The following is a 14,056-nucleotide window of genomic DNA, read 5'->3' on the forward strand; positions in this document are numbered from 1 at the left end:
TTTCCTTACTTTAGCTTGTTTGGGGGGTTTGTTAGGAAGATGACCAGTGAGTGAGCACCCTGTGCCTTAACAGGATGGTACACTGAAGTTCTTCTCCATAGGATGCCACACTATGGGAGTAACAGCATTGGCTTCCTCACTTTAGCTTGTTTGGGGGGTTCGTTAGGAAGATGACCAGTGAGTGAGCACCCTGTGCCTTAACAGGATGGGACACTGAAGTTCTTCTCCATAGGATGCCACACTATGGGAGTAACAGCATTGGATAAGGCTCTGAGTTGTCATTAGGAGCATCCTTATCTCCATTCTGAGGTAGTTTTCTCCTACAGACCTCATTGGTCTGGTGTCATTTGATGCTTGTCCCTGCCAGGCTTGACAGGACAGAAGATATTAGGGAAGCAGGTGGATGGTTCTGATGGACCTGAGAACATAAACTTTCACTCTCACCTTGCATTACTGTCCCCTGCTGCCCAGTTGTCCCCAGGTATCCCCACCCTTATCTTCATTCTGAGGTAGTTTTCTCCTACAGACCTCATTGGTCTGGTGTCATTTGACGCTTGTCCCTGCCAGGCTTGACAGGACAGAAGATATTAGGGAAGCAGGTGGATGGTTCTGATGGACCTGAGAACATAAACTTTCACTCTCACCTTGCATTACTGTCCCCTGCTGCCCAGTTGTCCCCAGGTATCCCCACTTACCAACCCCTTGTCTGCTTTGTTGGCTTGTGTCCGTGGACTCTTTTTTTCCCCCTTAATCAGGCTCTTCTTTTTCCTAACCTTTTATCAGTAGTGTTTGAATCTAAGCTCTTAGGACACCTTAACTCTTAAACTCCCCTAGTCTCCAGCTTGAACTTTTCAAAGCTCACAAAACTTCTCTCAAACACAAATACATATGCACACACAGATGGAGTGTGTTGGTGTGACTTCCTTACAAGGGTTTGTTATGTGATCCTGGTGCACAGAGTTTAGGAAAAAATGACATTCATCCTTCGTTCCCAGTCCCTTTTGGGGAGGAGACAAGGAAGAACACTGCTCTATTCCAGAGGAATGAAGTGTGTGTTTCATAGGGTGGTTTCAACACTGTGGGTTTCTACTTACTCAGCAGAAGGTTTCTGGACAAAATGGACCTTGAACTTTATATTAAAAAAGTTTAACGTTTCTTAACGCAGAAACGAGTGTGGGGCCAAGCCTGGAAAGACTGAATAGACAGTGCCCCAGGCTTTGGGCCTCTGAAATGTCCAGGGCTCCTTGCCCTGGGTCCTGCTTTCTGTGCCTTAGTAGAAAGCTGAAAGGCGCTGGTACGTACAATGAGGATGACACCTAAGCCTGTACCAGGCTTCTTTCCCACATTCTCCCGTTAGACCCTCTCAAGACTCCAGAGAATGAGATCTGGTTGTCTGCACCTGATCTTAAAGACCCATCAAAACTTCATAGCTCACATGGTAGGAGGTGACAAAGGGCGCATCTCTCAAACCCTGAAGCCTACACCTTCTTGGCACTCTAAAAATATTGGGGGAATTCCTAACATGGTCAACAACCATGACCATGACCATGACCATGCTGCATAATTGTAATCATCAGCAGCAGAATTCATTCTGTAGATGCCTTTGTTCTGGGAAAGACACCATGTTTTATGGGATTTTTAATTGCGTTAAAATGAAACACAGATACAAAAGATAGGCTTTATGAGCCATGATGATCTTTTAAGCATACCTTTTTCCCTGCCGTAATCAGCAGCAGCAGAATTCATTCTGTAGATGCCTTTGTTCTGGGAAAGACACCATGTTTTATGGGATTTTTAATTGCGTTAAAATGAAACACAGATACAAAAGATAGGCTTTATGAGCCATGATGATCTTTTAAGCATACCTTTTTCCCTGCAAATATTTGATTTTTATTGTGTTTTTTATGTCCTCTTACTCTCCTAGGTTATGGAGTGGGTTCTTTTGTATTTTGAGTAATTCTGCTTTGCTCATAAATGACTTATGAATAATTTGCTTCAATTACAGTGAAATGAAACCCAAGCACTCTTGATATTAAAACATTTAAATAAATTCTGGCCACTTTGCGGGATGGGAGGTTCTGCCTTCTCTGTGGACAGAGTTCTGTCCCCCTCATTGGAGGGATTCTTAGGTATTCCGGTTCCTGCTGCCCTGTCTTTATGGCTGCCATGCTTGATTGTGGACAGAGTTCTGTCCCCCTCATTGGAGGTGAGGCCTTTCTTAGGTATTCCGGTTCCTGCTGCCCTGTCTTTATGGCTGCCATGCTTGGTACATTGCTCTGCCTGTGCTGTAGATATATAAACCCTGCATAGAATGAGCCACAGTAGAGGTATGTGAATAAGGCTCACCTGGACCCTGTGTTACTTAAGTCATAGAGTTAATTCACTGGGCAGCAACATTATTTTGGAAAGAAACCTTGATTTTTCAAAAATTCATTCTAATTATAATATAAGGTTATTAAAATGTTACAAATGTGGCTTTTTTTGAGACAAGGAATTCATGTAGCCCAGACTGGCCTTGAGCCTACTGTGTAATCAAGAATGACCTCTTGATCCTCTTGCCTCTACCTTCCAACTATTGAGATTATAGGTATCCACTTCCATGCACAGCATCAAATACCCCAAACCCTAGCTTTGATTTCTGATAGTAGAATGTATTCCATACTAAGAAGGTTTTCTGGGATCTTAGGTGGTTTGGTATGTGGCCTAGCACTGTGGTCATCACCTTTATTCCTGTCATGGACCACTTGCATTAGTGGTCTGGTGGCTCTGAACATCACCTTTGGTGTGACAGTTATCAAAATTGAAGCCCAGCTTCATTGACTCTATGAACACAAATAAATTACTGAACATCTCTGTGCTAGTTACCAGCTGATAAGGCAAGAATAAACTGATTTCTGCACTGGCTACCTCATTGCTGAGTTAGAATGTACAAAGTTATTATTCTATAGAGCTGCAGCTATCACTGTCAACATCATTCCCCAACTTGCCAAAATCTTATGTAATAAAATGTTCCTTTCTTCTTTCCTTCCCTCCTTCCTTCCTTCCTTCCTTCCTTCCTTCCTTCCTTCCTTCCTTCCTTCCTTCCTTCCTTCCTTCCTTTCTACTTTGAACCCCCAATCTGTTTTGATCCCCTCTCCCCACTGCCATACCACTTTCAAAGGCAAATCGGTTTCTTACTGTAAGCAGAGGGAGGGTGCTGCCTTCTCATTCCAGAGCAGCTGAGAACCTGGGGAAGCCTGGCATGAGAGCATTGGGAAGGGAAAATAGCCAGGCTAATAAAATTCTTTGGCCACTGATTTAATGGTGCACATTTCCACAGATACTCAAGGCATTCAATGCTTTGTTTTCTAATGATTAGGATGTGTAAATGATCATGCTAGGCTTACCTGCAGTTGCTCACAATGTCTTGTTCTGTGTGAGGTAAGGACCCATCCTCTTTCCAACAGCTGTCATTGAGTCCAGCCAATCATGGGTAGTCCTTAGCTCTTTATCTTGGCGGCAAATTGAAAAATTTCACAGGACTGGACACTTGCCTCAACCCTTGGCATGATCCTAACTTCCATTGTCTCCTTGCTACAGACAAGCTTCTTCAGGAAGCATAAGAAACTGGGCCTCTGTAGAGTTCCTGGAGCAGTGACAGACACCAGGCATGCTGGCCTAAGATCTGTGGGTGTCTGAATTAGCTCCTGAGTATTGCAGAGGTACCACAGGAAATAAAGCAATCAATCAGAAGAAGCTGAGCAGGGTTAGTTTCAAAGGAAACAGGACAGAAGAAGAAAGGCCACTTCAGGAACTGGCAGAATTGGTTTTGATTCTTGGCTTTGTTGTTAAGACTTTCTGGTGCCAAAAATTTACTACCAATTAATTGCAATTAATTTTCTCCTTTCATCTTACTTTTTACTTAATTTATCACTAACATTTATCTATGTTAGTATTTTTAGACCTACACATTTCTTTAGACTAGTTGATTGCTATCCTAATGGATATTATGTGTTTAGTTAAATCATTTACCTATAGATGAGGTTATAGACCAAATGGTGCATCTCTTTCAAATCCCCATGTTGAAGTCCCGAAACACAGGATGCCATATTTGGAGATGAGGCCTCTAAGGAAGCAATTAAGGTTAAATGAGTTTGAGGGCAGAACAGTAATCCAATAGGATTGGTATCCTTCCATCTAAGATGGAATGGGGCACTTACTGGGTATCTCTCCAAGTTCACACAGGGGAAAAAAAGGCAACAGCGGCCTTAGGACATAGCAACAAGCTTCTCATCTGCAAGCTAGACAGAGGCTTTCACAAAACCCCATCATGCTTGAAGGCCTCAAACTTCTAGCCTCTGGAGCTGTGAGAAAATAAATGTATTGTTTAAGCACACAGTCTGTGATACTTTGTTATAGCAGCCCAGTCAGACTAATACAGATGGGCATTCCAAGTGTTTATATTTTCCCTTGTTACAAAGCATTGAGATGATCATTTTTACCAGATATATTGACTCGCTTGATCATAAGCTATTTCTTTTTCCATTTTAATTAAAATTTCTTTATTGTTTATGCATATATCAAAAAGTTGAAAAGCTGATGTAATAAATGGTCTAAACCCATCTAGCTATTTTAAAACAATTCTTATCATTTAAGGGCACAGCTGAAATAAGTGCCCCCAGACAGGCTGCTAGCAGGTTATCATAAGTACCATTGTCACATACTTAATAAGTGGGAAGTTGCTTCTAGCTTTGATGCAGAAAATTGGCAGTCTTCAGACCCCCGATTTAAGGAAAAGAAGTGAGGGATATCTTTATCTTTGTGCTTTTTTGTCCTCTGGCTCTGAGTCATTGTCTGTCCTGTGTCACCCTCTGTGACCATTCCCAAGTCCTTGGTCACACAGGTTCAGTCTTCTGTGTCTCTGAACTAACTGCACTATCTAACAACATGACCAGTGGGTCTCTTTGTTCTGGCTCGAAGAACTTGCCAGCCCTTGAGTATGAATGCTGAAAACCACGAGGGAGGCTTTCCAAGCTGCCATTCTTCTCTGCTCCCAGCAATATCCAATGGGCAGAATCTTCTGTTTTGTATTCTGTGAGTCTCTGTCATCAGCTGGTAAACAAGCACCTCTGGAGAGGAGGAGGAATATGTGTGCTTGGGGTTACCATGGGAACAGACAGCTATAATAAATGTCCAGCTTGAGGAGGTTTTCACAGTTTGGAGTAATTTCTTTGTCAATCATTCATTAAGTCACCCATAATGAATTACTGGACATATCTGCTCTTCAGATGAATCTTGGTCATGGACAACCCAGATAGAGGCAGTCTTAAAAGCTAGGAGTAGAAGACAGACCATCATTAATTTGTAGACATTTTGCAAATTGAGTGGCCTCTGCATGAGGCAGCTTCTGGGAATCAGCCGAGTGGACCACAGTTCATACAACTAGATAACTCTTTGGTGTGCTGGTCTGAGAGAGAAGGCTTGTTGCTGCCCAGAATCCTGGGTAACTTTATGGACTGAGGGAGAGGGAGTAAGGAAGTTCCTTAAAGGAAGGAAGAGTGTTCTCAGACCTTGCTGATAGATATTCCATTTCCATCTCAGTGGAGAGGCCACTCTTGTTTGGAGGTTGCTTGTGTGAAATTTGTCTATGCTTACCAATGGGCTACTTCTATACAACACACAAATACAGGTTCCCTCTTTATGCTCCTGACCCCCCTACTTTGCAACAGAAAGGTGTCCCAGAGATCACAAATATTTACCATGTCTTTGGTCACCCTGAAACTTGGAGGTCATGGTTCCCCACAGTCCTCACTATGGTTCAAGGCTCTCCATGACTATGTCCACTTGCCCTCTCCAGCCTTATCACTTACCCCTGACCCAGCCTGCTGCCAACCTAATGAGATACCAGTTCCCAAATTTTCCAGACCTCTCCTGCCCCTGCAAAGAGAGCTTCTGTTCTTCTGAACAAACTTCCTCATTCTGTTGCCTGGCTCAAATCTACTTTTTCCATACATGGCAGTCTTTCAGGAAGTCTCACTAGACCCTCTGCAAGGCTAGTCAGATACCCCACCTGTGTCTTCTGTTTAGTTGTGAGCTCCCAGAGAAGAGATCCTGGTTTCTGGCCTGCGAAAAGACACTTCACACAGAGCAGCACTCTATTAATGTTGGCTGAACAAACACAGGCGTGTGTGAAGGAACCTTTGTGTCAAATCATAAAATGAAACCCTCCCCTTGCCTCTCAGTCTCTAGGACGTGACAGCAAGGTTTGTCATCACAGGTGTTGTGACCCTTTGTCAATTAGCCAATAGGATGTACCCAAGGACAGTGAAAAGGCTTGATCTTGGGTTTTAGAATCAATGTAGCTAATTAAAAAATAACTCATTGAACTGAAAAACAATTACAATAATTAAAATATCACCACCTTAATTGAGACCAAGCAATGAAATAAAAAAAAAATAAATAAACGTAATTTTTTTAAAACCCTACATGGAATCAGTAATTGGCTTTTCAATTCAATGTGCTATAGTTCAATGAATCTCTCCAGAAATTAATTCACTATTTTCTGGAAGGAAGTTTTATGAAAGTTTTGAAAAAAACAATGGGGCATGTGTTCTGTGCCAGTTCACTGTGGACTGTTTTATGCTAGAAGTTGGGCAGGAAAGATTAAGTTACCTTCATGGGTACCTGTTGTGCCCTGGCTAGCCACATTATCCTGTTTAAACCTCTTGAGTCCTGCAGGTGTGGTGATACTGGGGGTTTTATTGAATATCTGAGAATTTCATACAATGTATTTTGATCATATTTAGACCCCCTCTCCTATCTGGACACCCCTTATACCCACCCCCCAACACATTTCATGCATCCTGTCATATAACTTAAGGTCTATTCATGTTGGTATCCCCAAATGTCCCCCAGTGTGAGTCCATTCACTGAAGCCTGGTCAGCCTATCTAGCATCAAATTCCCTATCCCAGTAGTCATCAGTCAGCAATAGTTCCTCAGCTAAGGCTGGGACTACTTACTCATTCCGCACTTCTGTGCTGGGCTTTTGTCTGTTTTGAGTTTTCATGGCTCTTATGCCTGTTGTCACCACTGCTGTAACTTCATAGGAGCGTCTTCCAAGCCACCTTGGAAACTGTTTCCTTGTGTTCATCCACCATCTCTGGCTCTTACAGTCTTTCCATCTCCTCTTCGGCAGTGGGCTGGGCATCTCACAGATACTTATTCTCTGCATTTGACCAGTTATGGAAAACACTGGGCTTTGCTGCATCCTGTCATCAAGCATGTACAGAGAGAAGTTAAAACTTGGAAGACCATCTCCAAGAAATTGTTGGCACCTTGATAGTGAACCTTCAAACCTTCTCAGGGCTGTCACTGACACCCGGCCTTCCTGCTCCCCTTCCTACCTGAGCAGTTTCCCTTACCTGATGGAAGCATTTCTCAAATACTACTTCTCCCTGCCCCTGCAGTATTTATAGCTGTTATTTATTTTTTATTCTTCACTATTATTTATTTGTGAATTTCATACCAAAGTACACTGTATTTGTATCTTTTCTCCTCCTATCCCTCTCCTAATTTCTCTTGTGTCCTCTTAATACCCTCTCTCAAATTCATGAACTCTTTTTCTATATTATGTTTTCTATATTTTTTGTTTTATTTGTATATGGATACATACCACTACTGAGTCCAATTAGTGTTGCCCTTATTTGCATGTGCTTAGGGCTGACCTCTTAGGATTTGGGTCTTGTCCCTGAAAAAACAAAGCAAGCAAACAAACAAAAAACTGGGTCTCCGCTCCTCAGCCCCCATAGTTCAGGAGTGGAGCTTGTATCTTGGGGGCAGCTGAAAGCTTAATTAGAAGGAACTCAGACCTGTAAATCTAGCCAAAAACCCATGCTTAAGAGAGGTCACAGGCCCTAGACTAGAGGAGAACCTATGACTTCCATATTGCTAATGTAGCATCGTTCCCAGCTGCCTTCTGAGTATTCATCCTTATACTGATAAGTGCAGCTCTCACATCTCATCAAAGAAACTTTTTCTTTAACAACAGACAGACTATAAGAGAGATGCAGAACTCATTAAATACAGAGAATAAATGACTGATGTGCCCAAGGCCCAAATGGAACATCTATAACACAGCCCCAACACCAAATGCTCAGGGAGTAGACTGTAAGAGCCTGAGGACTGGGATAACTGCTGGATGATAATTTCTTCCAGACAAGACAGAATGTTGCTCGTATGAACTCTGAACAATATTGGCTGTCTGCACAAGATCTGCAAAGTCGACATGCCAACATGGATGCAGGAAAATTTTACAAGGCCCCAGCCGTAGATGAGTGCCATTTTTTATGCTGATATCCCATTGTTCCCTTGAGCAAAAAGAGCAGAATAGTGCTACGCCAGTGCTGGAAGCCTTGGGGCTTCTATTGGAGACCTGCCTCTAACTCGAATCGATGTACTTCTCATCCCCACATCCTCTTTCAGGTCAAGCATTGCTGTATTCCAAAACTAAATGTATGCTGGTGATTGAACAAACACCGCTTGATTTGTTACCATTTTGTTGTTGTGTGAAGTTCACATACTCTAAATAATTCACATACAAGTTTGAGATATTCCAAACCTCGTAATTATTTTTTAGCAGATTCAATTTCTGTATGCCAGTTAAGAATGTGTATGACCTTAAGCAATAATGGGTGGTTTGTTTGTTTTTGTGGTGCTGAGGATTCAATCTAGGATCTTGTGAATGCTAAGCAAGGGCTGTACCCTGAATCTTCTTTACGTTTTATGCTGAGACGAGGTTTTGCTCAGATGAACTTGAGATCTTCTTACCTCAGCCTCTCAGGTAGCTGGGGTTATAGGCCTGTATCAACAGGGCTGCTTTAACTGACTTTTTAAAGTAGTATTTCGAGTGGAGATGTTACATATTTATTATGAATATCTAGCTTCCAGGAAGAGAAAGATTACCTATCATAGTTAGCCTAATGGTAGATTGGCCAATGGTAACGCTCTGGAGAGAATTGACCAGACATGGGTCAGGGTATGGTGAGGGGTTGTGGCATCTGGAACACCTAGGCAGAGAGAGCAGCTCAGGGCTTGGTGCCTACCTTCTGACTGGGTTCTGGGCTGGTAACAGGCTGACTCTGCCCTGAGGTGCACACTGGCAGGGTGTGTTGCAGCCTCAAAACATCAGACCCCAGATGACTTATCATTTACTTTCACTTACTGCACTCCCTGAAGGCATCTAGAAAATGGTGCAATCTGAGCTCTATGCTTGAGTGAAATTAGGCCTCTCAATCAGCTTTCTAGCTGACTGAGCTAGAATGAAGCTACCGAATGATCCTATCCTGTGGCATACAATAGGGAAGAATTTGGGTTCACAGACCAGGTGTGTAGATTCCCTCTGCACATCTCACCTGTAGTCTGTCTCACCTGTGTCTTATTAAATGGGCATTTTAGCTGAGGCCCCCTCCTTGATGCCTATGAGGATTAAATGAGCTAATCCAATTAGGGTGCTTAGTTCACTGCCTGGATGTCAGAGGCACTCACTGAGTGCTAACTGTTGTTCTTATAATTACAAAACCTCATTATTGCCTTTGAGAACAACGTACAAGCCTGTAAAATCTGACATATACATAGATGTACAAACCGTGCTAGACTGTGGTAAGCACCTACAAATATTAACTATTGACAGCCAACAAAGCAATGAAGGTCCTGCTGTCCCCATTTTAGAGAAGAGGAAACGGAAGTATAAAAAATAGAAATCAGGGAGCTAGAGAGATGGCTCAGCAGTTAAGAGCACTAGCTGCTCCTGCAGAGGAACTGGGCTTGGTTCCCAGCACCCGCATGATAGCTAACAACCACCTGTAACTCCAGTTCCAGGGGATCTGACACCCTCTTCTGACCTCCACAGGCACTGCATGATACAGGTACACTTATATACAAGCAGGCAATACACTCATACAAATAAAATAAAAAATATTTAATTTTTTTAAGAAATAAAGCTTAGAAATTAACAGAGCCAGATTCACTTTCAGAAGTCCTTGCTCCGGGGACTGTGCTCTTTCCTGCCATGCACAGCTGACTTACTGTCCTTTTGATGACTCCATTGTTCAGTCACTTAGTATTGCAGATTTCAACATTCAGTCCAAGAGGCCAGCCTATCTCTGTCTCTGAGAGCCACTGAAGTAGAAATTCGGAGTCTCTGCAGCAGTGCCACGTACTTGGGAAAGTGCCTTAGCTGGTCACTGTAGCAAGGCGGCCAGCGGTCTGATCCTTAGGTTTCTTGAGATTTGTAGGTAGTGGGTGAAAGTGTGAGAAGGGGCAAGGATGGTTCATGTGGTTCACTGGCATGGTTCACGTGATCCGTGTTTGTGTTCATATGATAGTCCTTAACTGGTGGTTCAGTTTCGGAGGAATCTTAGAAAGCAAGTTGAAATTGGGCTGGGCTTCTACTGGGGGTCGGGGGAGACCACTGGCTGAGACTGCACCAGCCTCCTGACTACGAAAATCTTTCTGCCAATTTCTGCAGGTCCCAGCCTTGGGCTCTGAGGTAGGCACAGCTTTCTCTGCCCCTTGGATTTCTGCGGCAGCTCTCGCCTTAAGAGCTGGAAGCAAACCTTGTCCCTAAGGCTCAAATCAGCCTCTCTCTTATTTGATCCTGTTTCTCTCTGATAAGCTCCGGGTACCAGAGTATATCCCTTGGGAAGCAGGCTCTGCCAGGTGACTCTCTTGGGATGGGAATCTGGGCCTTTTGCTATCCTGACTGACTAGAAGAATGTGTCCTGATTCCTGTGCACAGCAGCTACCCCTGTGCCAGGGCAGAGCTACCCTGAGCTATTCAAGCAGCAATGCTGTGGGTTCAGGACCCTTGAGAAATTCCCAGCAGGGATATAAAGAAAATGGTTAAGGAGCTTCTGGACCAGGGCTGGGGTATGAACTATGACTTTCTGTGTAGTAGTTCAAACCCCATTGATGGTATGGCTGATGGATTTCTCATAGCAGTTATGCAGTTCCTGCTTGGAATCTCAATTTGTTTAACCAAATGTTTGTGGGGATGATGTGGGGAGCATCCCTCTACTGACGAGGAGAGCAGCTATAAAAGATTTACTGCCTAATAGGCTTCTAGCCTAGGAGCTGGGACCTGCCACAATTGCTTTTGTTTTGCAGAGAATTCCCTGGGGCCTCCACTGTACCCACAACGAGCATGTGTACCTTGCATGCACAGTGCTGATTAGCCAGAGCCCCTGCTCAGATTATTCTAGAAATGTCACAGAATGACCTTCTCCCTTTGGGGATCATTTCTGGAGTTACTTGTGTGAGCTAACTTCTCCCCTCTCTCATTATTCCTACTCACAACGCTCGTTAATAGATCGACTTTCTCGTGATTGCCCAAACATGCCACCCTGAGTTTACTGACACTGCTCTTCCTGCCTGGCTTGCTTTTTCCATCTTTGCGTTGCAAAATACTGCCCATCCTTCAAGATTCAATTCAAATATTAATGCTTCACTAATCCTTGCCCTAGAAATTGATCTCTATTTTTCTCTGAAGCTCTGCTATCGTTTTCTATGCTCATCATGACCCTTATCTAATTCTACCATGCACAATAAATATTTATGTCTAGGGTTTTCCCTCTCCCTCTTCTCCTGTAACTTTGTATGGCACAAAACTGTCTTGCACACCCTGAAGTTCACCAAAACCTTAAAATAAGCTATTTATGCATGAAGTCAGTTTTATTGAACTAAAGCAAAAATCTTTGTCCTGAAGGATTTTGAGTGTATGTTATAGAAAATAAATAAAATGAAGTGTGAGTAGAGTCATAAAAAGCAGCAGCAGATAATAACAAAGAGGAACACTATTGGTAGCTCTTGGTCCTTGGATCATGTAAGATTCTGAAAGATATTAGAGAGTAATTCCTTCTTGAAATCCTGATGCTGAAATGCCCACTGCACAAAGGAATTGCTATCCTGATGTTAAAGAAGCCTGGGTGACACACAGAACTTCCCTTAGCTTGGATTTTTTCCCTAATCCCCACCCACCTCAAGAGCATATCTAGCTAGTTTATTTCCCACAGGTTTGAGTAACAACAGAAATTAAATTTCCCTGGAGGTTCTAACCCTACTCTTTTTCTTCTTTCTCCCTCAGCTCTGGACCCATCCAAGGACCCTTGCCTGAAGGTGAAATGCAGCCCTCACAAAGTGTGTGTGACCCAGGACTACCAGACAGCCCTGTGTGTCAGTCGCAAGCACCTGCTGCCCAGGTAAGGCAGGGAGCAAGGTGGCTGGGAGCTGGGAGGCGCTATGCAGGTGCTGGATGCTGAGTCTCTGAGCTCAGAGTGGGAGTAGGTTGGGGGAAAGGGAGAGCAGTGCTTGTGCCATGGCTTTAAATGGGACTCAGTGCCTGTACTCAGATGATGGCATGAATCTCAAATTGCAAATGCACATTTGCAAAGAATAATAATCTTAATTTCCTTGAAATCTTCATTTTGACTCTGAGCCCTCAGAATATGAACAGTAAAATCCCCTTTTTTCTCAGTACAGAAAACCCCTGTTTTTCTGTTATCACTGGGGCCCTTTCTCCTCCTGGTGTGGCCCTTGTATCCAGGAAGCTGGCAGCTAAGAAAGCAAGGCCTGGACTGTTAGTCTCATGGATGTGTCTGGCAGCCTGAGCATGGATTACCTTCCAAAGCCCTCAACCCTGAGGCCCAAGGCTCTCTTTTTGTGCCCCACAGGATATGGCACCTCTCTGCCTCCTCAGGGCCCCACCACCATTCTTTCCATCCTTTTCCTTTCTTCAGAGTGTGTCCTAGTTAGCTTTGTTAACGTGGCCCAGTCTAGAGTCATCTGAGAAGAAAAGCCTCAGTTCTGGAATTTCCTATATCAGACTGGCCTGTGGGCATGTCTGCGGGGTTTCTCTTGATTGTTAATTCAGGAGGGCCCAGCTCACTGTAGGTGGAACCCTCCCTAGACAGTGGTCCTGGGCTGTATAACAAAGTCATCTAGGTATGAACCAATGAGCAGTGTTCCTCCATGGTTTCTCCTTCAGTTTCTGCTTGAGTTCATATCCCGACTTCCCTCAATGATGCACTGTGAACTTGAAGTGGAAGTTAAATAAAGTCTTTCCTACCGTGAGTTAATTTTGGTCAGATTATTTTGTCACAACAGCAGAATGAAACTAGACCAGGGTGCAATACCTAATACCCCAACTCCTTAGTCTAGAGGGAGGTTTCCTCATCATCTTCAAGGTTCTCAAAGGCCTTGCCTTTTAACCCCGTACCCCAGTACTTTCCAACCAGTGAACTTAGGCTCTTAACTTCAGTTTGCTTCTATTTCATGCCCGCAAAAAACTTGAAGACAAAAAATAGACACGTGTGTGTGCGTGCACACACACCACACACCACATACCACACACCACACACACACACACACACACACACACACACACACACACACACACACACAGGCTGTCTTTAAGAGAGGGGATTGAGTAGAAGCAATTTCAGAGCAAACCCAGCCCCATGCATGCCTCCGGTGAGCGAGGTGCACAGCAACTCCCTGCCTGAGTTGACACCCGTTTGGGATTTAGTAACTTCTGCTGCTCACTGGCAGCACGTTTATGACTTAGACAAGCCTTTAAGATTCTTGAATCGCCCTGAAGTCCATCTCCCTAGAGCTTTTGCTTCATTGCCTCGAGCTTGACCTCATGCAACCTTGCAGAATGGGTCTTCTTCCTCCTTAAGTTCTTGAAGTTGGTGCTGCTGCTTCCTCATGGGATTTAGTTAAAACATTATCTTTCATCTTCTGTTTCCCTCTGAACATTGCCGGGGTGGTGCCCTACCCCTGAAATCATGTTCTGGCAACAAAACCCCGCTTCTAGTTTGCAGCGATCCCACTGCCTCTGTCTTCCTTAAGTATGGCGCCAGTGAACACAGGCTTGGCCTCCAGGGTCATCTTGCTGTGGATTGCTTTTGATGTTGTTTCAGGAATAATCAGCATTTATGTCTGTAAGATCCAGATGCGAAGTATTGAGATGTGCTTTGCCCTTCTCCTAGGCTGGGCTTCTCCCTGGAGAACATAGATCC

The 14,056-nt window shown here is 43.8% G+C and overlaps 1 protein-coding gene across 3 annotated transcripts in view; it reads left to right on the forward strand.

Annotated features, from left to right (window-relative positions):
• The window catches only part of Spock1 (SPARC (osteonectin), cwcv and kazal like domains proteoglycan 1), a 562,385-nt gene that overhangs the window by 374,383 nt on the left and 173,946 nt on the right, over positions 1-14,056 (forward strand). For all 3 annotated transcript variants that reach the window (XM_008831820.2, XM_008831819.2, XM_008831818.3), the window contains one exon: positions 12,121-12,235. In XM_008831820.2, coding sequence (XP_008830042.1) covers positions 12,121-12,235 — 115 coding nt within the window. The remainder of the gene's footprint in view (positions 1-12,120; positions 12,236-14,056) is intronic.

This window comes from Nannospalax galili, unplaced genomic scaffold (genome assembly GCF_000622305.1).
Source record: "Nannospalax galili isolate Female #2095 unplaced genomic scaffold, S.galili_v1.0 scaffold735, whole genome shotgun sequence".
NCBI classification, from domain to species: Eukaryota; Metazoa; Chordata; class Mammalia; order Rodentia; family Spalacidae; genus Nannospalax; species Nannospalax galili.